Raw genomic sequence first — 24,988 nt, 5'->3', positions numbered from 1 at the left:
TTTGCGTATGTTTCGGATTTCTGTTCCAAAAGACTTTCGAATGTCTGTATAGCGACTAGAAGGACTTCCGACGAATGGATTGAGTGTCTCCGAATCTCGTGCATATGTTCGTAATGGATGCCTGTAGTTATTCGGCTCTAGAAGTATTGTCAGATTTTATCTAACCTCGCCATCACTAGGGAGGAACAGTATAGGAAAAAGGAACCTTCTCAAACATCCGAATCGGCTTTCGAATGCTCCACGACGCCATATCATAAACACTGACTATCTCGTCCAGTAAAGGACTATGCATTGCGAACGGGTCTTGTGTGGATAATAAAGGCTTGTCTTCAATCGCACGATGCATCTGAGGTGCAAAGTAGTCAGGCGTGTCAATACACAAAACCTGTCGTCGTCCACAATTCTGCCATATACTTAAGTAGGTCATCTCGTGCCAGTGATATTCTTTGCCATCCTCCAGGAGCATCAGGACCAGACATCGGAACCAAGTACCTAGAGAAACAAAGATTAGCTCTGGTTTCTGATCAAGAGAAAATTCACTCATATTTACTTACTGTAGGCTGTTAGCTGATCATTATCGTCGTAGGTAGATCGACAACCAACGTAGCCGTTGATCTCGCTGTACATCCTTCTCGCCAAAATATCCGGAGCACCAAAGTGTCGGATGAGTCGCATTTGGTCACTTTCTACGTATGGGTAGTGTCTCACGGGGAGGAATCTAGACTCATGGTTAATTCCTGGTCTATTTCTCTAAGAGGAGACAAGGATGATTGATGACTTGCATGTAACAACAGTTCGGAAGGTTATCAATCTTATCATCCATGGATTAAGATCAATGGCATGTTTCTCATGTCTGAAACATATATCTATATGTATCAGGGAAAAACTCACATCCAGGACATGTATGAGTCTAAGTAGCCATTTCCCATTCGACTCTGTTCCATTGTTAGTAGCTGAAACTTTCTTAGGAATGGGTTCCTCCGACCATCCGGGTATAATATCGTTGCCACGGGTTGTGCAGGCCTCATTTCCATGATAACGGATATTTATTGATGAATGTTCTGACAGCTGCGAGGAATGAGGAGCAGATATGACCACAATGGCATGTATAGGCAGGTATTCGATTACTTTCGATCGAGTCATTCGATGTGTTGTTGTCAGCCTTGTAGTCATGTAGCTCGTAGCCCCGCCTGACACACCTCTGATTGGACTGTAAATATACACACTACACTGTCAAGACACTAAGGTGAAAGGATAAATACTGACCCATTCTGGGGAAACCCTTCCTGTTGGATATCGAAGGGGAAAACACCAGCTGTAAGTTGGTGCGATGTCTTCTAATCATTGAGCAGCTTTAACAATCTGTGAGGTAGTGAGTTCATTGCTTATAATTATAACGTGTATGAAATCACGGGTTAGTATTGCTAGTAGTGGGTTTAGCTCTTATACTTGTCTATGAGAGGATGAACGCGCGCACTAGTTTCGCAATCAATTGTATATCGCGTTACTTTTAGTAGCTTTAAAGATTTCTAATTATTAAAAAAGCTACTTAGCTATTTTAAATAATATAAATAATTTAATCTTAGTAAAATATCATTTTTATCGTTAAGGTTGAAATAGGCAACAGTATGAGTAATCCTTATTGATAATCATTCCCTTCTACTCAAATTATTCACTCTCAGGGTGATTACAAATTACATTCATTCCTATAGGGAAAAACAAAATTCTAAGAATTGCGATGCGGACACCCAAAACTCGCTGCGCGTTGCGCTACCATGCGGCATTTGGCGGTCTCTTGCGGTATCCTGCGGTCTTTTTCGGACGGCTTCCCGCTCCGCAGACCAAATTCCCACCAAAAAGAACAAAGAAACAACGTAAGTACTAAGCGCAGCTGGAGCTGAAAGCTACGTGTTTTCGATTGGATCAATGATTAATTGTTGGATGCGTAATCAAAGATCCACTGAATCGGTTGATTAGAGATCATGCTTCAATTTTAAATTAGATGGAGACAGTCATTCCAAAAACGACGGATAAGTATAAAGGCCTGGATGATCGCCAGGAAATTAATAATTCTATTTCTATAATCACAAGCCAACAAATACAGTAAACTAGAAAATCACTGTTTCTGGATATTCCTCAGCACAAATCTCGCGCCTATAGCTTCTCGTTATACATCAATAACATGCCTTCATACTTGATCACAGGAACAAGCCGTGGCCTCGGCCTCGGTTTCACCGCTGAACTGGCAAGTTCCCTCGCATATCTTTATGAATTAATCCAATCCAATTAATCTAATTTCTTCACGGAAAACAGCTCAAGGACCCCAAAAACCTCGTCATCGCAACCGCGCGCAACACCGCCAATTCGTCGGGTCTACAAAAACTCAAGGCCGAATACCCTCAAAACGACCGCCTCATTCTACTCGATCTCGACGTTTCGAAGATTGACAGTGTTCGTGCAGCGGCCAAGACTCTGGAGCCGTTGCTTCCCAATGGATTGGATAATCTCGTTAGCAATGCGGGTGTGAGTTATAGTAGTATGAAGACTTTTGAGGAGATGTATGTTTTATTGTTCTCAGTCTAGGAAAACCGTTCGGGTTTTTGCTAACAGGCCGTGCCTCGTCTAGTGATATTGAGGAGTTTACATCCGAAGTCGTCTTCACCGTCACTGCGCCATTCAACTTGCTGCGCGAGTTTCTCCCGCTTGTGCGCAAGAGTGAGGCGAAGAAGGCTTTATTTGTCACTTCAATTCTGGGCTCGGTTCAATTAGCGACAAATCTGCCAAATGTCATGAATGCATATTCTGTGGCTAGAGCTGCGTTGAACATGTAAGTTTTCTGCCCGTTTAATGTCCCTTGAAGGGTCAAAATGTTGACAAATTGATAGGTTGATTCGAAAATGGTCCGTTATTCTAAAGGATGAGGGTATTACCGCTGCTGTGATTCATCCGGGTAAGCACTGCAATTCAGTTGTAGCCTTTAAAATATACTAATTGAAGATCGTAACAGGCTGGATTGGTGAAACTGACATGGGCGACGAACTCTCAGAGTGGGTTGCAAAATACAACCCAACTTTGGAGAATGTGCCCACCGAGAAGGCTGCTGCCGACTGTATGAGGATCTTGAACAGCATGACCAAGGAAGACTGGGGTGCATATTTCCATCAAGACGGCAGCAGACTTCCTTTCTGATTCGGTAGGCTGCTTTTGTGAACTGCAACTGCTCGTTCAGGTCAAGCAAACAAATTGTCGGGTTGTTTTATGTGGTTCGGATGCTAACTCAATTTCTCGAGCTTGTAATACATCTACATAGATGCCTATGAATTTGTTAGTTTTCTGTGTGCGAATAAATATTTTCTAGAATGACTTGCCTGCAAGCCGCCACCGCGTGTTCACTCGTAAAAGCAAGCTCTTGACAATCCCTATTTTCTCGCCGATTGCGTTGTCCAACAATGGACCTGGGGCGAGCGTCAGAAGAATACAGCCCAACTGGTACAAGACATGTGCGAAAAATATCGGGACGCAGTCTGCCCTATTCGGGTCAGAGGTCGTTAGATTTATGTACGATGTAGCCGCCGCGATCAACCGATCCGCAGCCTCAAATGATTCAGGCCAGAAATTGTCGAGCGAGATCTCCGGTGGTACGCCTGGCATGGCTATCTTGCTGATACATTGGAAGCGGTGCTGCTGAAGTAGTAAAATAGCACTTCGTAGCTGTTAGTTACAACAGCTGTGAATTTATTTCTATTAACTGACCTAAAGCTCAACTCTGATGAAGCACAAAAATCTAACCTTCGATGTATTGCTTCGCTATCTGCAGCATGTACAAGAGCGAGCAAGGTTCGGCGTAGTTGTGCTGCTTGATCAAGATCATTTGTATCATTTTCTATCAGGGCGGATGACGTGACAGAATGGAATGCTTGGCTTAGTAGATAGGTAGCTTGGGCTAGCCTGGCGAAACCTCCTATCTTGAGCGAGAAGCCGGTTGAAATTTTAACAGCATCACCTGGTTTCGCGGTCTGAAGAGAGTTCAGTAATCGAACGATAATGTAGAGTGACAGTCTTACACAATCGTTCCATGATGTATCATCTACCGGTAAATACATATCAAAAGTTGGATCTTCGGTCGATAGCGGTCTTGTCGGGTTGTTGAGATTCAGGAAGCTAGTCAACTCAGTTTTGTATTCAAGATGGTGGAAGCCTGTCACTCACCGATCAAAAATCAAGACAGCCCACCATACTCTTCTGTTTTCCTCAACCTCATTCCATGAGCGCCCACGCATCTCCTCGTCTTCAATTGTAGACGTTGGTGAGCAACTTCTATACAATCCTATAGCCAGTCCATATCGCGAGCAGTCGCCCACAGTCAGATATGAAGCCGGATACATAGCATGACCCATCTCATAAAGTGCAATAAGCAATCCAGCTTGTAGCACATGTGTCGAAAGGATGCCGGCCGTTTCTACATCATGGTGAAAACGCTTTGCAGTGCGATACAGAAAGGTATTGGGCCCATCGTCGTCTGAGGGAGCCGTGTTGCAAAGCTTCATGCATAGCGCCAGCAAACTGAGTTCCGTCTGTCGTTGTGTCCACGGACTCAATAGAGAAACAAAAAAGCCTTTTTTGAACACGATGGGTAGCCAAAAATGAATGTTTGAAAAGAATGTATTTGCAATATCTCGTATAGAAGATGTGTCTCCAATTAGTGAAGAGACCGCTGCAGGAATTGTGATATCAGACCGGGGCAGTTCAAGTTGAGCTTGTCGGAAGATGTGTGGTGCCAGGAAGTAGAGGGCACTGGCTTCAGTATTATAAGATCGAGTGGTCTCCGGCGACGACTGACTATCCGGCGTTTGGCTGTACACTGTACGTGAATCCCTCTCGGATGTGCGAGCACCGGGGTATGTACAGTCAATGTCCTTTTTGATGCAGAGATCGCAGCTTGGAAATTTCCTGTCACAGCGTCTTTTGCTTCTCCGGCATGGAAGACATGCGTAACGTGCAAGTTGTATCTCAGATGGCATTTCGACCTCGTCTCGTTTGTGATTGAGTAATCATTCTGAGTGATTTTGTTCAGGAAGGTGGATGCTGATGCCTTGGCGCCTGGACTGAAATCGTGGTGGATTAGTCATTATGCTTATTAATATTGACTCGGCTTCCCGCAGCCCAATCAGAGCACGAGCGCATTTGAATTCCTACCTGCCTAAGGCCGCACAAATATCGAATTGACATCGCATCAGGGAATACCCCTTTCTCAAGGGTTTATACTTGTTGATACTCAGTACGACCTTCTACGTGACTTCAATGCATTAATGCAAACGGCAATCACGCACTGCAGGATCGCCCAATGAGCGGTGAGGCTAGGAATGTACAACTGCAAGCTTAGTACCCACTTCATTGGGCATGACTACAAAAAGCGACACTTTCGCAAGCTCAGATTGGGCACACATCGCCCTCAATCCTTGTATCACTGTTATGATGCTTGGAAAAAACATACCGATCCGGGCAGAGTCGCGAACGATTCGCCGTTCATGTACTGCGGAGGAACTGGATGCTTCTTCCGGCTGCTTTACATGTTGCTCTACATATACAGCATGGGGGTGCAGATGGCTTCGAAGGTAGGAGGCATGTCTGATCGAGTGCTTGGACCGAATATGCAGTGTGGTCCCTCAGTTTCCGACTCTCCGGGATCCTTGTAGCTGTGGTCGAGCTCGCTATTGTCGCCTCGCCATCTTGATGCGGCCGACTGGACTGTCCGTCGGTGGCTTCAGTTGAACAATTGAACAAACTCTCGCCTCACTCTATCTTGTAGCGCGTGTGGTGGATGAACAGTATCTTCCAAGGTTGGCTTCTCCAGCACATCAACTAGACAATCACGTAGCATCATTAGCTCCAAAAACACATTTTCTGTGAGTCCTCGTAGAAGATGATAACGGTTAATATCCAGATGGCTGGTCACAGTTGATCTGTGCTCAGAGCGAAACGGTTAGTCGCTTTAGTGACTCAAATCAACGCCGCCCACGTAGCGCCGTAGTTCTTTTTTTTCTTCTCCTCCATTTCTTTTCTCTCTCTTGCATGAACTTACGCGATGCGATTTGATTTTTAATAATTGGTTCAGTTTTGTGAATTCTGTTTTTTTGTGATTCTTGGGTTGGGTGAGTTGAGCGAGAAAGAAGAGGATTCATAAACATTCATTCATCGTTTTTCTTCCCGGGTGCACTTTTGTTTAGTAGCAATTCTTGCTTCTTTCTTCGACAATGAACAGAATTCCGGATTTCACCAGGTAAGTGAGACCTACAAGAAAACATGAGCTTGAGCTAACAATCACAGCCTCATCTCCTCTCCCCCATTTACCTTCCTCGTCGGCAAAGAGCACACAAAATTAACCATCCAATCCGGCCTCGCGAAACATGTCTCCAGACCTCTGGATGATCTCATGAACAATGGCCATACTCGGGAGTCGAAACACCGTATTGCCGTGCTTGAAGACGAGGAGGTCGAGGTCTTCACTGCTTTTACTCAATATGCGTACACGGGCAATTATACTGTGCCGGTGCATAAGACAGAATCGTCGATCGAGTCATCGTCGGCAGTGACTGCTGCACCTGCACCTCCACCTGCAGCTTCGCCTCGTTCCGGCTCTGGTTCTAGTGGTGGAGGTACGCCAAACGGTCATGTCTTGAACAACGAGCAGCAGCAGCAACAGTCGCCGCCACAGAATATTAGTGTAGTGCGAGCACAGTCCTCGGCTTCATTTCTGCCTCCGCCAGCTCCGACACCACCCCCATTTGCTGATCAGATTGATGCTAGACCGCCTGTGCGCAGATATGCAGAGACGTCGTTGGCAATAACGCAGACGGCAGGCGTCGATGATCAATGGGAGAATCCCTTTGCGCATCCGGCCGAACATGCACCCCAGCGGAATGTGACTTCGCTTCGGGGAAATACTCCTCCAGTCGAAAATAAGAGAGAGGTGGTAGTCATACAAGATCGGCCACAGCCACCCCCAGAGGAGGACATTGAGCCAACCTTTCCGCTATCTAGACGACATAGCAGAAAGGATAAAAAGAAGAAGCGCAAGGATACAGTCGTGGCTGCGAACGGCTATGAGGAGACGGTTCCCAAGAGTTTGACACCTCCATCGACTCCGCCTTTTGATCTAAGGGACGGTCAGGATCAGGAGGGGACGCCAAAAGTCAACAAACCCGTCGTCCGTGACTACGATCCGGACTGCGCTATTGAGACGGATACAGGTGACGATGGAGATATTGACGGAGATGATGGCGACTGGTGGGACCAGCCCGCACCCTCTCAGAACTTCTCGAGAAGGCGAGATTACGAGGACAAGCTGTCTAACGCGCGTAGACTACAGTCGCAGAATCACGAGCAACTACCACAGCCCCCGTCCCCACCGCGCCTCTCACCACAACAGCACACGATGCCATTGATTGATACATCCTTCGCCAGCCACCCCATGTCCTCTACTCCGCGTAAGAAAGGCGTCAAAAACTGGAACGAGTTCGCATCAATCGACTACTTCCACCAAGAACGCAGCGAAGCATCTGGCGTGACGACACCAACCCCTCTTCAGACAATCGTTGTTCCCTACATCCTCTTCCACGCCAAAGTCTACGTCTTTGCAACCCGCTACCTAATCCCGGGTCTCGCCCAACTCTGTCTCCAAAAACTACACGCCTCACTCGTCGACTACCCCCTCGACCCTCCCGCCGACAACGACGACGACCTCAATAGCCAGCACGCCCTGAACCATCAAACACCAGACATGGAATCCCTCCGCTTCAACGCTTACGCCAAAATGTTCCTCGACATTTTGAAATATACGTACGAAAACACAACGCGCTTCGAGCCCGAATCCCAGACATCGGCCACTTTGCTACGAGAATGCGAACTGCGTAAGCTTGTGGCTCAGTATGCGGCCTGTAAAATGCGTGAGTTGGCGGTGTATACACCTGCACCGATTCCAGTGCCTTCGTCGCCTAGTCATGGGCCTGGATCGGGGGTTAGTGTTATTACTGCTCCGGGTGGTGGGTTGAGGGAGCTTTTGGATAAGATTCCAGAACTCGCTTCTGATTTGGTTTTCCTTATGATGTGATTTTTTTCCCTTTCTTCTCATAGCTTGCAGGTGTCGGTGTTAGGGCTTTATGATGATGATCTATATTTATGATGTTATACTTGCCAGATTTTTCTTTCTTTGTTTGGTCCATTTGTTGAGCGAGTTATGCCTCTAACATCTAGCACTTGAGCGTCAATTTGCCTGTCCGTCTGTCATGTTATTCTTCTGTTCATTCAATACCATGTTGTACACATCCTTGCAAATAGTATACTAGCCTACCCAACTCACGAGAATGAATGACTTATGAACCCTTCCTACCCATCGCCCTAAGATCATAAGTATCAGATTTTCGCCCTCCCAGCCCTCAACACAGTACTATCCATCCTCTTCCCCTCATCGTCCTGCTCCTCAACCTCTAGGACAGGAAACTTGGCCGGCATAATCCGCCGAGGACTTGAGCCCGACACAACCGCATATTTCGAGAAGTCTGTGACGCCACATTCTCGTCTTAGAAAGTCTTCGTCGAGGTCGAGGAGGCCATTGACTTTTTGGACGGGGGCTTTGAGCATTGCGAGGATCGCGTCGGAGAAGATTGTCTATTCATGAAGTATCAGCTTGGGTTGGATAGCGAGGGAAAGGAATGGGAAGGGGAATTACGGGTTTGCGGAGATCGCGTTCGGAGGTTGGGTCTTTGCGGACCGAGTCTCCTGTTGCTGCGGACTCGATGGACTATGACACATCTTTTAGTCAAAAACTTGAAGTTCACGGGGAGTAAATCATACCACTGCAGGCCATATACTAGTAATAGCCATATTCTTCCTTCCCTCTCTCTCAAAATCCATCGCCAACCCTTTCGTCAATACACTCATCCCAACCTTGCCTACACAACCCCACCCATTAATCTCCGGTCATCATCACATAAGAGACAGGGGGACGAACCCATAGCATACCCCGTCTTCCCCCTAAAAAACCTCGAATAAATCGGCGGCGACACAACCACTATCCTGCCCTTCCATCCATTACGCTCAAAAATAGGTAATGCCGCATGCACACTTGCATACAAACCCTCCGGATTAATCTTTTGCATTAACTGGAAACGCTTAACCGGCGTGTTGGTGACAGATGACCACCAGATTGCGCCGGAGTTGTAGATGAGGACATCTAGTTGGCCGTATATGCGGACTGTTTCTGATACTAAGGAGTTGATCTGGGAGACGTCGCGGACGTCGACTGCGATGGCGGTGCATGTCCCCTTGTGGAGCTCGGTGATTTCGCGGGCGACGGTGTTGATGGTTGAGGATGGGGAGTTGGGATCTGGTGGGAAGGGGATTGATGGGTCGTATGCATTTGAGGTTGTTTTGGCGGCGACGACAACTGTACATATCAGCATATGTATATATGTTTGTGGTAGAGGCTAAAGTTGGCGTACCAGCGTATCCGTTACGAGCTAGGTCGATGGCGATTTGTCGCCCGATGCCCCGAGAAGCTCCAATGACGAGGGCGACCTGTTTTGCCATTTTGATGGTCTGATTGCAGAGTGCTGTATCCTGCCCTTTGGTATATGTGGATTAAATCTGGTAGAGGGATCAGCTTCGTTTACTGAGAGATAAATGTGTTTCAGGTCTAACGACATCAATCTCGCTCACCTGGATATTCATACAACCAAATATCAGCTATTCTATATCAATTGCCTGATATTATATCTTCCATCGAATAAAGAGAGTACTTCTCGTGCATTCAATAACTTTATACCGAATAGAACCAGTCCAGATCTCCGAATGCGGTATTCTTCACGGTAATTCGGCGTTTATTTTATGATGAGTGATCAATATATAGCAATATGATAGATTGGCTCTTCGCTTTTGGCCGAGGTCATTTATACGACTGAGCGTATTATATTCTTCATTCTTCTCAAATCCGATGTTCCATGTCATTTGATGGGCTCGATTAGCTCATGAAGTTGCTGGTCAAGAATTGTCTGGGGTTGATGGAGCTTGAAGAATGATAGCCGAGATGGGTGCTGCTTTAAGATTACCCCAGTAATTTGCATATGCATATGCATTTATCTTGGTACTTGCGCTGCGCACCGTACAACTTCGATGCTATTTGTTCTTCTTCACCGAATCCCTTACAGGAAAACAATGTCTTTTAAACATACCAACATATTAATTCACTAACATAAGCCTCAAAAATGTACGTATACGTAGTATGTATCACTCTGATCCACGTCTCCAATGAACCTCGGCCTAAATCCACTAAAGCGGCACCGCAATACCGGCCTTCCCCAGACAACTCCACCCTATCAAAATGACAAGCTCCCATTTAAGCTCACTCTCAGCCACTGATCACAAATCCATAATTCTTCAATCACGCAATTCGAGCTATTGACTAATCGTGATAATATAATCATCAGAGCTAGCAAGCAACGCGATGGGTGGCATTATCCACGCTTACTACGACTGCGGTACGTCTCCACTTATCAAAATACCTAGACACATTTGGATAGAAGTTGATATTTGGTGGATTATAGTATCGCCATACTCCTTCTTCGCATTCACGCATTTGGAGAAACTGCGCAGTGTCCTTGCTAGTCATGGCGTTAGTATTGAGTATGTACTTTGCTCAAAGACATTCAGACCGGGGGAAACTGACATTGTATACAGGACGCATCCCATCTTCCTGGGAGGAATTATGAATGGCTCTGGTACTCATCCGTCTCTACCATGCTCCCCAACGCTCGAAAATATGAGTGCTGATTTATAATATCTTATATGAAGGAAACAAACCCCCTTGGCAAGTCCCCGCAAAAGCCAAACTCGGCCAACACGAACTTAAGCGCGCAATCCAATACTGGAAAATAGACCCCTTCAGCATGCCAGCATTTTTTCCTATCTTGACTATTCTCGTACGTCTAACCCCATTTTCCTCCAGTTCCATCCCATCAAACCTTTCGAGAAAGGAAGTTGATTAGTCAATATGGTGTATGTTGTGGGAAACAGCCCCAACGAGCCCTAACATACATAAAACACACCTACCCCTCCGCCCTCGAAGCTACATTCCACCTCTACTGGCAATGGTTCCTCTACAAACACCAGGACATCTCCAAACCGGATGTACTCCGCGAACTCCTTGCGTCACCCGAAACGGGGTTTTCGCGTGAGCAGGCAGAAGAGATCCTGACGGCGGCAATGACAGATAAGAAATGGAAGGAGGAATTAACGGCGAAGACGCAGGAGGCGTTGGACCGGGGCGCGTTTGGGGCGCCGTTCTTTTGGGTTGTGAGAGATGATGGACAGGGGAAGACTGTTACGGAAGAGCCGTTTTTTGGGAGTGATCGGTACGTGTTTACTTTCTTTTATTGAGGCGGTGTTGAGCATAAGTAATGTGAGCTAATGGGGATAGGTTCCATCAAATATGGCTGTATCTGGGTTTGCCGTTTGAGGATATCAAACTTCTTCCACCCACTGAGGCAAAGCTATGATTTTCATTAAATACCTAGGTCGCTAGCAGGATGAGATTGGAGTCATTATCATGTTCATTTATTGTATGATCTAGGATTTAATCATGTCTTCGTATCATTCAGCCATTACCTCTCTCTCATACTGAAGACCTTTCGGGTCCTGCCGTTTATTACCATGGAGTTCGTCCTGACAGCTCTTCGGTAGCCATGGGCCCAGGTGCAACGCGAATCTCAATTCCTGCATTGATAAGATTCGTCCGTATAAGTCGTAAATGTGCCTCGTTCACGTATTCCTCCACACTCTCCAAGGCTTCTTTGATCACGTCCTTGCGCAGGTCCGTCTGTTTTGAAACAAGCAACCCCTTCTCCAAGTCGATACGTGCATCCAGTGTGCCGTTCTCAATCAAATTGATCAATTCCTGAACGAATGGTGATCCGATTTCAGTAGGTGAGGCAACACCTCCAACAATCTTGGGAGCAAAAACCTTTGCCATGGCATCAAGGGAAACGCGACTGAATGGAACGGCATACTGTTGAATAGACTTGATCCGAATCTGGTTATACAATGCTGCAATGTGACGCTGAAGGTAGATGTCAAGCAGATAGTCGGCCTTGTATTCCTCCAAAATATCTAAGCAGGAGCGAAACTTGGAGTTGCAAAAGAATGATATGGCGCGACGGATATGAGGTTCCAGCTCGAGATAATTTCGGAATTGACTGTTTTCCAGCACTCGGCGTTGCAACTCGTTTCTATCCATGGAAGCCAAGGCACACAGTCCACCGTAGACGGCAACATCGTTCGCGGTGAGGACTTCATTGTAGCTATCGCCCAAAGTAGGTTCGGCACCGAGAAACTGATTCGCAGCATCTAGAAAATTTCCTTGTCCAAGCTGAGCTAGACCTGATGCAGATGATATCTTTGCTGCGTTTTTGGACTGGTCATCGTCTGGCTTTGGCCCTGATCTGTATCGTGCAACAGCCTGCAGCACACCAAACCAATCGCCGCGGTCGATAGCAACATTAATAGTCTTAAGGTGCATGGCTGCAAAGTGACTGGGCGTAGTGCAGTTGTCTTTAAGACGAGCATAAGCTTTGGATGCCGATGCAAGATCGCCGACAGCATGATAATGTGAAGCCAGATCATCGGTCCCCATCTATACATATCAGTTTTACTCTATTGTCCGGTCTCTGACGCAAACCTACTCGTATGCTCTCCTTGATTAAGTTATTTTTGTAGCCCTTTAACTCATGTTCAAGTTTATCGGTCTCCGCCCTAACAGTCTGTTTCGTGACATCCACCCATCGTTGGTCGAGAACTGCGTCTGGGTCGTTGGGTGCTGCTTGTTTTAATGCTTCGACTGCGAGCTCGTATCGTTCGACGTCTTTGCCGGATTTCGCTTCGGCGACTGCTAGTCTGAGGGCATCGAGGGATAGGACAGTGGAGCATTTGCCGATGAGGAATAATCGGTCGAAACGCGTGCGGCCTGTATCAATGATGAGTCGCTAAGGTTCGGAGGTAAGAAACGAGGACTTTACCTTTGTAATTTGCGATGTAGGATTCGAGATCGAATTTTGGCGCCTCTGAAATTGTATTAGCATCAAAAACCGAGCTAGAAACAGAGAGAGTGGAGTTTTACCATCAACTTTAATATAGCTGATCTGTTTTGCTTCAGTCAGAGAGTTGTCTCCAACAATGCCATCGCTCGCCTTTGAAGCGTCGAGCTTAGTGGATGAATTCATCCTGCTCGAAAATTTTTGTGGTTACGTCTCTTGTGTTCCCAAGTTGTTATGGTATTCAGTAGGATGGGGAGGCGAGGTTGGAATAAGGTAAGGCTATGATGTCGTCCCTGCCAAGGTCGTTGTGATCATGCTGTGAGGCCCAGTCACACCAATCCTAGTAAGCCCTAAGTCTTAGGAATTTCCTATTCAGGAAATAATTTCAAAAGTAATTTGAAGTCATTCACAACAGGTAATGTGGTACAAAAAGAGTGAAGTGAATGATTGCCAGTAATTGTTAGTGATAGAAGCAGTTGTTTATGCGGGGAACTCTGACGGAGCTGCAAAGTGACAGGCAGAATTTATTCACCGCTCTGCACACCGCTCTCTTTGACCATCATTTAGGTCAATGAAAATAATTCGTGATTCACCATCAACTGCTCTTGAATTCTCAAGATTCCACTTTTCAAATTGAAGAAAGCACTTCATCAACCGCAGGACCTTCTTTGTCGTCCCCATCGAGTATTTATGGATGTCGTCATGAACCGCCAACTGCCTCGACATGCAGCCCTACCCTGTCTCGATATCTAACTCGATGTAAAATTTTGTATGTGCTATAATTTATAATTGACATTGCATTCGGCAAGCCCATATGATAAATCAAACTATCTAGGCCCTCGTCAAAAATGTCGAAATTAGGCTAGACTGTGCATCCGCCATTGATGCACGCTACATCTCACCCGTCCTGGACGGCTGCAGAGGCGTCCAGCGGAATTGAAGAGATTTGGACCCGGACGCTGGACAACTGGGGACCAAGCATCACTGGGGAAGCTTGTGGGCGAGTGGAATGGACCCTGCGTCAATTTTGGCGAATAAAGGCTTCGGGGGGAAGACTGATCATACACGAAATTTGTTTCATATACGAGAATAGTTGGTCTACGAGAGAGTATGTTGGAAACCATATAACTTCGGCATCCAACTATACATCTCGGTCTTCGAATGAGCAGACTTTCCAATTACCGCGTCTATACACCGTCCAGAAAAAGTATGCCTTGCCGCTTTCCTATGCAATCGGACAATATCAAAATGTTAAGCTATCTGCGGTACATCTCGACCGATTCGATCTAATGCATAATGATCTGTAATATTGAGTGATATTGCAATGACGACTGATGATTATCGCCAGGGCTTATTCTAGAAGGCGACGTGAGTCGTAGGACGGATGTTCTGACGACAACGTGCTGGATTGAGAAACGTACTATCTGCAGGTCGCTGGGAACGCTACGCAGGAGAACATGACGACTAGACGGGACAATAGCGCTCAAACAACGGCATCTACTCGTAATCTGCTCTTCGTCAGTGCGAGTCTGGGGATCCTCGTAAATTTAGGGTCGATCTTCATCTATAAACCCGACCATCAGTTATTCCCGGCAGCATTTGCGGACGCCATGCAGAAATCAACGGTCTAAGAAATATTTCACGAAGCCATCGCCCACTAGCATTGAGGGGTTTCTTGTAGCATCCAAGTGGCTAACAGCCGAACTGACTCGAACATGACGAGTCAATTTTGAGTCGACACCGGTTCCCTGATTGGGCCTTTTGCATTCCCTTCTGGTATATCTCTTTATCCCTCATAGCGTATATTTGTTTTTCCCTCTCTATTCTTCCTTCTAGCGTGTTGCTTTTTTCGTATGCGGGATTCTTCAGATGTCCTGGAAGGAGAAAAAAAAGGTTAGTTGCAGGTGGAAAAAATCTCCTGGCGCGTTCAGTTGACCAGCAGGGACCAAACTCGCATCTCGCTAATGCACTATTCCACCTCTTGCAGCACACCCAATGCAAGAGAAGCTTCCTAGAAGGTCAGAGTACCTTTTTGAAGGAAATAACACCGAATTCGACCTGGAGATGCATATTAACACTTCACAAGGCTGAAAAATACCCAATCAGACAAGGCGTAGGACATTTTTCTCTGATAGAAAATAAACTTATCCCAACTCTGCGTAAAAAAAAAAAGAAAAGCTTCAACCATAAGAAATGAAGAAAGGTCGAAATCGGAATCTCGTCTGACGACTTCCGATAGGTCTTATGATTCGATCTTGGGTGTACTGTAACCGCTGTTCACGCAGGTTATTCCTCCTACGGTTTCGTTTCTTTCGGTTTCATCTAGCTGGACATACACATACAGCAACGGAAGCATAAAAAAAGAAAATATATCTTCTAGAATATGAACGAATATATGTTAACGTGTCTAACTACTCTTGACATGTGGATCCTCGACGTCTACAGTGGCATGCACTGTTATAAGAATAGCCATCTATCTAGATATCGACTGTGGAGAGGCAAAGAAGATAAAGAAGCAATCTTCAAGACTTCAAGACGTATATGTCGTGCAGGCCTTGTAAATTGTCCAACTAGTAGGCCAAGGCGAGCTATTGACGAGGATGCTTTCTTTATATTGAGAGAGGGCTGTCTTCTCCTCGATTATTCTTCTCTCGCACGACTATTCTTTGCCCATTCTTACCGTCCCAACGGTGAGACAAATAATAGTCAGCTGATCATTGTCAATTATCCCATATCAATTGATACCAGAGACGAAGGAACCCGGGGTAATCCAATTAGAAAGGAGAATTGGACGGGTCTTGGAATATTTCCTAGTTCCTCACACGTTTTCGTCCCTCTTCTTCTTCTTCTCCTCCCAGCCACCCCTCTTCTCTGACGATTTTTCTGCCAGTCACCATCGACAGAATCTTTTCTTCTTCTTCGCCTCTTTTGTCATCGACTTCCCCATATCATTCCTACTTTCTCTGCCTACATCTTCTCATTTTCCCTGTCGTCAAGACCCTCGAGAAGGGCAGTCTTGTCTCGTGTCTGCTTGCTGATATTGGAGTTGTCAACCATGATGTCTCCCAAGTGGAACGATCCTGACCCTGGCTTTGTCGCCATGAGTCAGGCCATTGCCCTCAACCCCTATCATGATGCCCCTTTTGTCCCTCAGCATCTCATGAGTCCTCCTATTGCTTATCCCGAGCCTTTGTCACCTTGTCTTTGCGCTGAACCTGAGCCTGATTCTGTTCTTGAGCCCAAGTCTGAGCAAGAGCTTGATCCTGAGGTCGAGGCTGAAGACCAATCTGAGCATCAGCACGAACCTGAGCCTAAGTCTGAGCCCTCCCCCCCTCAGGAGGTCAAGCAAGAGATAGCCTGGTCAACAATCGAAGCAGGCCTTCAAGGCTTCTCAAGTGTGAGACCATCTACTTCTTCGTCCTCCAATGGCTACATTGACGACTATGACTGTGTTTACTATTCTGACACTGTCGACGCTGTTAAGACGGTTCAGTCCTTTCCCTATCCTTTCAGCGCAAGCTGGAACTCCCAGTCTTACTTGCCAATGGTTGGAGACATTACCATGGGTGCTGATGGACACATCACTACTCAGGTCGCTGGCAACAGTGGTACTGCTGGCTATTTTTCTGTCTTTCCAACTGCCTACCAGCCTCAACCATACCATCCCTCCTATGGTGATGATTACCAGGGCACTGCTTCCTCTGCTACTGCTTCGTACGGACCGTCCGATGGTGCTGCTTCTTATGGCACTGCTTCTTACGACAGCAACGCTTTTGGCAACGCCTATGTCAATGCCTATAACAGCAACCCCTACAACAACACTGCCTACAATCATGCTTCAGTTCAAGGCATGACTGGATCTCAAATGGCAATGGGGTACTCTGAGCAGTACAATCCTTACGACGACGAGGCATCCCAGATGCCCTTGTCGGCAAGCATGCCTACCTCCATGCCGGCTACTCCCATGCCAGGCTTGAACATCTCGACTCAACGAATAGGTACTGCGAGCAACGGTCCAGTCACTCCTGACTGCTCTTTGAATCACATGCATTCTCCGCAAATAGTCCCACCAAGCACTCCTTTGCGAGGCGATCGCTGTAGCACTACATTCTATCGCTACGTAACTCCTCCTCACCATACTGCGGGAGCAGCTCACTACGTGCGTGGGGAACACCAGCCCTCACACGTCCGTGGACTTTCCGGTGACTCCGACTCTGGACGCTCTTCGTCGTCGCGTTCGTCGTCCTCCTCTTTCTCGTCGGGCGCTTCTACCGCAGGATACCATCGCCAGAGCGTCCTAGACAGCATCCCACTTCACAAGCTACAGGCAATGCAGAAGAATCCTTTACCCCCAAAGGACGATAACCTTGCCAAGGATCGCTATATTGTCAAGGGCAAACAGCTGAAGCTTTCTTACGGTCAAATCAAGGCAATCGCAAACTGGCCCGACGCCGAGTCCACTCTTCGTGGCCGCTTCCGCAACTTCACCAAGGCCAAGCACGAGCGTGTCCGCAAGCCTATTTGGCATGAGATCGACGTGAGCATTCCTTTTATTTCTTGTTCACTTCATTCTCACCTTTTCTTGACTCAGTTTGCTAACAAACTTATTTGCAGAAACGCCTCCTCATCCGAGTTGTCCTGAAGTACGCTCGAGAAAGTCTCGACAGAATGCCTGCTAGCGGCCGTGGAAGCATCGCCGGTCATCGCCCTGGTATGTGCTACACCGTCCAGACCCTTCCCGAAGGTGTCGAAGCGAACATCCCCTGGCGAGACGTCGCGAAGCGTATGGTGGCATGGGGCGGTACCTATGCATTTGGCGCCTCGACTACCAAGCGCAAGTGGTTCGAGCTCACTCGACGCAAGCGCTCGTTCTGATTCTCGTTTCCATTCGTCCTTCGCTCTCTTTCTTGACAAGTGAATGCGACATGGTGAGAATCTGCGGGCCACCACGCTCAACAATCAATCACTTTACTTCTGGGCTCGTTTTTCTCTTTTCTTTTATCAAATCGATTCAAACCGAGATATGATCTTCGGGCGGGCGTCACATAGGAGTATCGGCATGGCAAGATGATACCACTGAGATCTGGGGGTGGAGTACCGGTTGGTTTTCGTTCTCTCTCTTTTTTTTCATTAACGATAAGTAGCTTCAAAGCTTAGTAGTTAGCCCAGATGTAATTAGAATTCCAAGGACAGATAAGAAGTCGCAAGACGTACGTAGTCATGAACTGATATGATATCAATTTTTCTATACCTTACTTTCCTCTTCTTCTTTAGTATGCTTATGCTATGTATACAGTGTATATAATCTACAGAATGTGTAATATCCGCGACCCAGTAAAGCTAGATGGGAATCCCAACCTCCGCCAGCAAGTCGTTTATCACCTCTCCATCCCCCCGTAGATGATCCCACTGCTCCGACGTCTTCACCATCAGTGTACCAGCTAGTATAGTCCCGTTCAGTGACACATCAGCATCAGCCCCTAGACCTGGTAGACTAGCAGTCTCCTTCTTTCTGGGGCAAATCATTATAATGTCTTTGGTCATCGCGAGGTTGTAACTTATCGCAGCCGCGCCTGAGATTCGCGTTTGTTCTGTCATCGGCGGCGGTGTTGGCGTTGACGCGAGTAACGCAGCGCGATAGAGGGAAAGATACATCTCATGTAGCGCATCGACAGACGATGATCGAGGGATCCTTATTGCAAAATGCTGAAAAGGCAGATTCGGTAAACATCGAAGCCCATTCGAAGCAGTCTCCACATCCGAAGTCGCTAGCAGCAAATCAATCAACGGCGTCCATGAAGCAGACCGTTTCGCCGACTCTGCGTCCTCTTTTTGATCACGCATATCCTCAATGGGGAGGAATTGGATGTGTCGATGTGGTTGCGAAGCGCCACTCTCCTCGCCCGAATTGAAGAATGCGAATAACCTTCTCCCCTCTTTCTCCTTGTCACTCTTCACATCAACTCCGTCAGCGTGATCAGGGCCATCCCCCCAAGCGTCCAGACATGCATACGCAATCCCCAGATCCTCCTTCTCTAGTAAATCAGTCTGCTTCTCAAAGCGTTTCGTCGCAAGGATGAAATGATTCGGTATTACGGGGAACTTATTCAGGACCAGATTGTGAGTCTTCTCCCCAGACTTTCCGAGTGATACATCAGTGATGAATAAATCTCCAGTTGGGTTCTCAAAGGGGTCTGGTTTTGGCCCTGAAGGTTTGTTTTGCTGTTGTTTTTCTGGTTTTTTGGAGAGGGCTGGGCAGTAGCGGAGTTGGTACTTTGTATATCATTAATTATATTTGTATTTAATGCATGGACTGGAAAAAAACCTACGTCTATGCCACGCTTACTACTCAATATAGTGAGATGTGTGGCTGAGAAAAGCAGGCTTCCCGACTCCTTTGCGTTTGTGAAGCGTCGCGAGACGAGCGAGGGGAGGCTTTCTGTCAGGCCGAGGTTCATTTTGATTCGATATGTACTTTTGGGGGGTTATAAAACCTAAGCTGTAAGAGCGCGAGGTGTTGTCTGGGTTAAGTTTGTGGTGTGAAACTTGGAGGCCGGATTTGGTGGAGATCTCATGCGGGGTTGGATGGGGTACAAAAGATTGTTAACAATATGTGTGAATTTCACTCTAATTTCTTCTGCTGCTCACACGTATCTGTTTATATCTACAGACGAGAACAGAGTAACATAGGAATGTATTTAGATTGTCTAGTCAATTTGGAATAATACACATATACCAGCTCCATTTTTGGGACATCAACACAAAACGGTATAAATCCTATGGAGACATCCAATATCGCCATAAAATACATCCAACGCCAGCAAGAAACAAAGCCCCGTTGAATATAGCCATGATATAAAAGGGCGCTCCAGTCGAGGACTTATCAAAGAGCAGGCCACCCAGCTTCGTCAATATGAGGATTCCAGCTCCACCATAAAGGGAGTATATGCCTGCAATACACCCCTTCAAATGCTTCAAGTCCGAGAACGCGAGACTCTCACCTGGCTTGGTTATGAGTGGATCATGCTCTGTATCGGTGTTGTGTTCGAAACTGTCCTGGCCCAAACCCGTCGAGTCTTGCGGCGTGTCTGGACTTTCCTGGCGATTGTCAATGGAATTGATGTTCAGGACACCATTGCTGAGAATACCCAAGCTGCAAACGATTGCTCCAATTTGGCTGATTCCAATGAACGATACCATGACAAATACACCGCCGCTAACATGCGGTGCTGTGGGCTGTGGACTGAATATCAATGGGAATGTGATATATCCTACCACACCTAAAAGTGCAGCAAAGAGTAATGGAATGTTGTACCGACGCGATCTTTCAGACAAGTAGCCAAATACTGGAGCCGTAAGCAAAGCTATTAACTGTGATACGCCGGTCAGGATGGAAGCTAGTATATAAGCTTCTGGGCATGACTTTTTAATATCTCCAAGCCCACCTGAGGGTATTTTATCCCGATCTGTCCGTTGACACAGTCCGAGCCTTCGGTAGTAGTAGTTGACGATTAGTGGTATGAATAGAGATATTGCGACTGAAGATGCCCGAGCAACGATACCGCCAACGTAACCCAGGCAAACATCGGGATGTCGAAAGCCGAGTTTGAATGCATGGAACAGGTCTTTGCCATAGCTGGTAACCGTACTTGGCCGATAACCGGGATATTCTTCGTTTGTGTACGGAATCTGCCAAAGCGACTGGAGATGCTTCTCTTCTTCGCCGGGCAGGTTTTGGAGCCCAAAAAAACACACAATTGCAACCAGTAATGCTACAGACGCGACCACATAAAAGCTTTGTCGGATCGCATGAGCTGGAGATGAACCGGATCTCTCAAAGTAAGCTGGCAGAGGGAGAAACACGACCAGTGAGATCAGCGCACCACAGCCTGCAAACAGCCCGACAAATCCGGCTAGTCGCGAAGATGAAGAGGTAGGCGTCGGTTCGGGCATTTGTTCTCGAGAGCGGCTTCGTTCAAATCGTGACGGCGTAATTGTGATTTCTGATGAAAGAGATGGTCTCCATGCATGGTTTGAGCGTCGTTGGGGACCAGGGCCTTGAGAATGATTCCCTCCTGTTATCGTAGGTAAGGTGGCAGTCACCATGGTCGCAACAGCCGAGCCTCCGAGACTGAAAAGTAAACGGCCGAGAAGAAGCTGTGGGTAGACATTGGAGGCTTGTACGAAAAGAACCAGTGACAAGGCGATGATCGTATAACCGATAGTGCAGACCTTTAGGCACACATCAGTGTCTCAACTAATTGTTGAAAATTTGACCGACTTACATATCGAACGCCAATTCTATCGGAAAGCAGCCCCCAAGCCGGGCAAGCAATCAATGCCAACAGCTCGTCCGCAAAACCGAGTGACCCAACCGCATCGCCCTCACCTTTCTCAAGGCCAATGAGATCCGTCACGACAAATGACACGGACGAATTGAGAAAGACGAGAAAAGCAATCGAGAACGGGCATACACCGAGCAGATAGGTTGCCGTCTGCACGCGAGAGGCCGTAAAAAGTGGTGGACGCTGGGTCGTCATGGTGCCGTTATCCAAGATTAAGACTGCGAGCAGTAAACAATAGGCATATAGAGCAGTAGTATGATGTATCCAGTCAAATGCAATTCCTCATATTGTCGAGAGCGCTTGGGCTTCATAGGCTCTCTGCCGTGGCGTTCACATCACAATTCGCGATCGGAGAATTTACGAGGGGAGTTTCAAGGGATGCGAGTCATCCATCAAGTTATTTGGGCTCTTTGATACCGCGTCATCGGCGGTCACGTGTTGAGCCCGGCGGGCACGATCAACCTCGAACTCGCGGACAGCTAGAATTATGTGAGAATAAACTTCTCATATATTAATAATTATTGTAGAATTGATTAAATTATACCAAAAACAGAAGGGAAAACATATGATGCAATGGCTGTGCTGACATAAGCGGGGTACTGACAGTATTATGGAGGTCGGGAACTGGCAACTCCGCGAGCCAAAGTGATAGCTGGCTTGTTCGACACGCGACTTGCACAGCTTCTCCAATTCCCCTTCCATTGCACAACTCGCGATTCATCGCCTTTGTGCTCTTTTCAGATATAAAGGATGCCTTCCTAGCTCGAGGGCGCCTTCTCTTACTATCTCTCTGCTTTTACCAATGATCGTTTGTCACTTTTGAGCTCTACAGCGGCAATCAAGCATGCGATTAGCGGCTTATGCTGGGGTGAGGCCACCACTACCTCCACGTCGGACAACAGCAATACTGACGATACTTGCCTAGGTCTCGGTGACCCTAGCCGCCGGGGTGATTTTGAAGGCCTTGCATCAGCGATCCAATTTCTATGCAGCTGCCGTCTATCTCTCCCAGAGTAGCGCCAATCTTATGGTTAGTAAGCTCCTGGCCACCTCAGATCGGATCATCGGACTGACCATTGCGACGGAAATAGATATTAACGAACTTGTTTCTTGTCGCTACTGGATATTTCCTCTACGGTGCTCAACGCCTCCTGTACGGACAATTACGCCCCATCGAGACCGAGCAACTATACGAGAAGGCCTGGTTCGCCGTGACAGAAACATGCCTTGCTATGACTATATTCCGCGGGGAGTTAGGTGTCTGGTTCTTGGTTATGTTTGTCTGTTTACTTGTAGGAAAAGTATGGGGTTGGATCGGTGAAGGCAGAGTCGAAATCCTCGAACAGCAACCGCCCGCAAATCCCCGCCTATTCCACGGTCGTCTTGCCACGTCGCTCGTATTGTCTGTCACTTTTGATGCTCTCATGTTGGACTATGCGGTGAGAACCGTTTTGGAATCTGCCCGCGCGGATATGATGGTTATGTTTGGTTTCGAGTTCGCCATCCTCACTATCTTGTCCACATCGACTCTAGCGCGGTACTGTATCTCACTGGTTGAGATGTACATCAAGTACCGCCAGAAAATGGTCAAAATGGCTGAGCGCAGAGCCGAAATTCGTTCTGATAGGGAGCGAGCAATACGTGAACACCGCGAATCCGGCGCCGAGGGGCTTCCAGAGAACCTACCCGATGAAGCCGATGTGGACGAGATGGAACTCGATATCCCCGGTTGGGAAGAAAAGGGCCGTTGGGTATTCTATTTGGACCTCATCACCGACTTTTGCAAACTGGTCGTTTACTTGACCTTCTTCGCCATTCTATTCGCCTTCTACGGCTTGCCCATACATATCTTGAGAGATGTTGTTGTCACAATCCGTTCATTTGGCCGACGTCTTGTCGATTTCATGAAGTACCGTACCGCGACAAGGGATATGAACGAAAGATATCCCGACGCAACGGCAGAAGAAATAGCTAGGGAAGATACCTGCATCATTTGCCGAGAGGAGATGGTGCCGTGGCAACAACCAGCAGGCGAAGGCAATAGACGAACCGTTCCAGCGAGACTTCGACCAAAGAAGCTTCCTTGCGGTCATATTCTTCATTTCGCTTGTCTCAGAAGCTGGCTGGAGCGACAACAGAATTGTCCAATGTGCCGACGACCGGTAGTTGTACCACGAAATCAGCACTATCCTGCAAATAATGCAAACAATGGTGGTGGTGCGAATAACGCTCCAGGAGCGCAGCCAGATCCTAACCAACCTCCTGCGCCAAATAATGTAGCTGGAGATGGCCAGCCCCAGGCTCGGATATATCAATTTGGACCATTTCGCATTGGTTTCGGTGCTGGTCGGGGAGATGTTTTCCGGAATTTGCATCAACAGATTCATGGAAACAATGCACCGCCTGTAAACATTCCTCCAGGAGCTCAGCAAATTGGGTTTGGATTTGGATTCGGTCGACCACAGATTCCTCAACTTCCTCAACCACTTCCTCAAGGCTTGAATGTTCTACAACCTCCAGCCGTGCCAACCAACCTGGCCAGCATCCAGCAACAGCTGACAAATCTTGAACAACAAATTGCCCAGGAATATCAAAGTCTACGAGCTACAGCAGAGCAGCTACATGTTCTCCGTGCTTTGCAAACTGAGCTACAAAGACTACGAACCACGCAACAAAACCCATTACCTTCGCAGCCTCTCACAGAGCCACAGCCAACATCCGCCGCTTTTCCTCCGACGGCAACCACAACATCGACAGCACCACCCGCCATTGTCCACCAATTAACTGGTCAGTCGGCAACTCCAATTCCTGCCGGTGATAGTCGACTTCCGCAGGGGCTCACACTTCCACAAGGATGGACGTTGACGCCTCTTCGTCGAGTGGAACCTTCGGCTACAACAGTGGCAGCAGGAGTACCTACTCCAGCATCCATTTCACCTGCAGTTCTTGACCCTCAACTATCTGAGCGTCTTCCTCCACGCTCGCCTGACGACGATCAACAATTAGAAAACTCTGCAGCCGAAGAAGTTTCATCCCAACCCGTCAGCAGTGAACCCAATCAAACGCACGATGCGGAACAGCCCAGAAGCGAATACGGTAGAATTAGCCCTTCTTTCCAATGGGGAGGCGAGAGCAACCTAGAACCACAAGCTTCAAAACAAGACGACCTCGTTCCAGAAGGCTCCAGTCAAGAAGCAGATGATGCTTCATCGTCAACGGACAAAGGCAAAGCCCGAACCGCGACAGTAGAAGACCTCAATGACGACGACATGGATTGACCTGGCTGCATTCATCCACTTTTTGTATAGGACATGATCGAAATGCCCCTTTTGGATTACTTGTGGCTGTCCTTTTATCATATATAGGCGTCCCTCTTACTTCTTTTTCACAACCTGTCTTTTTCTAAAATGCATCATACCCCCTCTCCCGCACATTTTATTCCTTGCGGACTTGATCATTATCGTGAAGATTATACGTTACTACGTTTGACCCTTTTTCTTGCGAATTTGAGGAATATCGCTATCCATTAGAAGCACCAGTTGATCTAGAGTTGACTCA

The 24,988-nt window shown here is 47.2% G+C and overlaps 9 protein-coding genes across 9 annotated transcripts; 5 read left to right on the top strand and 4 right to left on the bottom strand.

Annotated features, from left to right (window-relative positions):
* Positions 1 to 1,775: 1,775 nt before the first annotated feature.
* BHQ10_008679 (uncharacterized protein) lies at positions 1,776 to 3,189 on the top strand (the record flags this gene model as incomplete). Its single annotated transcript, XM_040881510.1, has 5 exons — positions 1,776 to 1,874; positions 2,314 to 2,558; positions 2,627 to 2,827; positions 2,886 to 2,950; positions 3,008 to 3,189. 5 exons carry the CDS (start codon positions 1,776 to 1,778, stop codon positions 3,187 to 3,189), a joined length of 792 nt encoding a protein of 263 aa, XP_040737181.1.
* A 165-nt stretch (positions 3,190 to 3,354) lies between these two features.
* On the bottom strand, positions 3,355 to 5,021 carry BHQ10_008678 (uncharacterized protein; the record flags this gene model as incomplete). The annotated part of the gene is made up of 5 exons (XM_040881509.1): positions 3,355 to 3,529; positions 3,584 to 3,703; positions 3,754 to 4,016; positions 4,065 to 4,161; positions 4,210 to 5,021. The coding sequence occupies 5 exons, from the start codon at positions 5,019 to 5,021 to the stop codon at positions 3,355 to 3,357; spliced, it is 1,467 nt and encodes a 488-aa protein (XP_040737180.1).
* A 1,233-nt stretch (positions 5,022 to 6,254) lies between these two features.
* On the top strand, positions 6,255 to 8,110 carry BHQ10_008677 (uncharacterized protein; the record flags this gene model as incomplete). The annotated part of the gene is made up of 2 exons (XM_040881508.1): positions 6,255 to 6,280; positions 6,328 to 8,110. 2 exons carry the CDS (start codon positions 6,255 to 6,257, stop codon positions 8,108 to 8,110), a joined length of 1,809 nt encoding a protein of 602 aa, XP_040737179.1.
* A 302-nt stretch (positions 8,111 to 8,412) lies between these two features.
* Positions 8,413 to 9,588, bottom strand: BHQ10_008676 (uncharacterized protein; the record flags this gene model as incomplete). The annotated part of the gene is made up of 5 exons (XM_040881507.1): positions 8,413 to 8,667; positions 8,729 to 8,800; positions 8,854 to 8,951; positions 9,011 to 9,445; positions 9,501 to 9,588. 5 exons carry the CDS (start codon positions 9,586 to 9,588, stop codon positions 8,413 to 8,415), a joined length of 948 nt encoding a protein of 315 aa, XP_040737178.1.
* A 1,355-nt stretch (positions 9,589 to 10,943) lies between these two features.
* Positions 10,944 to 11,552, top strand: BHQ10_008675 (uncharacterized protein; the record flags this gene model as incomplete). Its single annotated transcript, XM_040881506.1, has 3 exons — positions 10,944 to 10,976; positions 11,071 to 11,408; positions 11,474 to 11,552. The coding sequence occupies 3 exons, from the start codon at positions 10,944 to 10,946 to the stop codon at positions 11,550 to 11,552; spliced, it is 450 nt and encodes a 149-aa protein (XP_040737177.1).
* Positions 11,553 to 11,701: 149 nt separating this feature from the next.
* Positions 11,702 to 13,271, bottom strand: BHQ10_008674 (uncharacterized protein; the record flags this gene model as incomplete). The annotated part of the gene is made up of 4 exons (XM_040881505.1): positions 11,702 to 12,685; positions 12,735 to 13,015; positions 13,068 to 13,112; positions 13,169 to 13,271. 4 exons carry the CDS (start codon positions 13,269 to 13,271, stop codon positions 11,702 to 11,704), a joined length of 1,413 nt encoding a protein of 470 aa, XP_040737176.1.
* A 2,869-nt stretch (positions 13,272 to 16,140) lies between these two features.
* BHQ10_008673 (uncharacterized protein) lies at positions 16,141 to 17,960 on the top strand (the record flags this gene model as incomplete). Its single annotated transcript, XM_040881504.1, has 3 exons — positions 16,141 to 17,083; positions 17,150 to 17,622; positions 17,700 to 17,960. 3 exons carry the CDS (start codon positions 16,141 to 16,143, stop codon positions 17,958 to 17,960), a joined length of 1,677 nt encoding a protein of 558 aa, XP_040737175.1.
* A 465-nt stretch (positions 17,961 to 18,425) lies between these two features.
* On the bottom strand, positions 18,426 to 21,625 carry BHQ10_008672 (uncharacterized protein; the record flags this gene model as incomplete). Its single annotated transcript, XM_040881503.1, has 4 exons — positions 18,426 to 19,336; positions 20,087 to 20,365; positions 20,531 to 21,317; positions 21,371 to 21,625. 4 exons carry the CDS (start codon positions 21,623 to 21,625, stop codon positions 18,426 to 18,428), a joined length of 2,232 nt encoding a protein of 743 aa, XP_040737174.1.
* A 649-nt stretch (positions 21,626 to 22,274) lies between these two features.
* On the top strand, positions 22,275 to 24,708 carry BHQ10_008671 (uncharacterized protein; the record flags this gene model as incomplete). The annotated part of the gene is made up of 3 exons (XM_040881502.1): positions 22,275 to 22,298; positions 22,356 to 22,460; positions 22,522 to 24,708. The coding sequence occupies 3 exons, from the start codon at positions 22,275 to 22,277 to the stop codon at positions 24,706 to 24,708; spliced, it is 2,316 nt and encodes a 771-aa protein (XP_040737173.1).
* Between the last annotated feature and the right edge of the window lie 280 nt (positions 24,709 to 24,988).

Source organism: Talaromyces amestolkiae, assembly GCF_001896365.1.
Source record: "Talaromyces amestolkiae strain CIB chromosome Unknown scaffold20.1, whole genome shotgun sequence".
Lineage (NCBI taxonomy): Eukaryota > Fungi > Ascomycota > Eurotiomycetes > Eurotiales > Trichocomaceae > Talaromyces > Talaromyces amestolkiae.
Note: the sequence above shows the minus strand (reverse complement) of the source record. Positions and strands in the feature narration are given on the sequence as shown.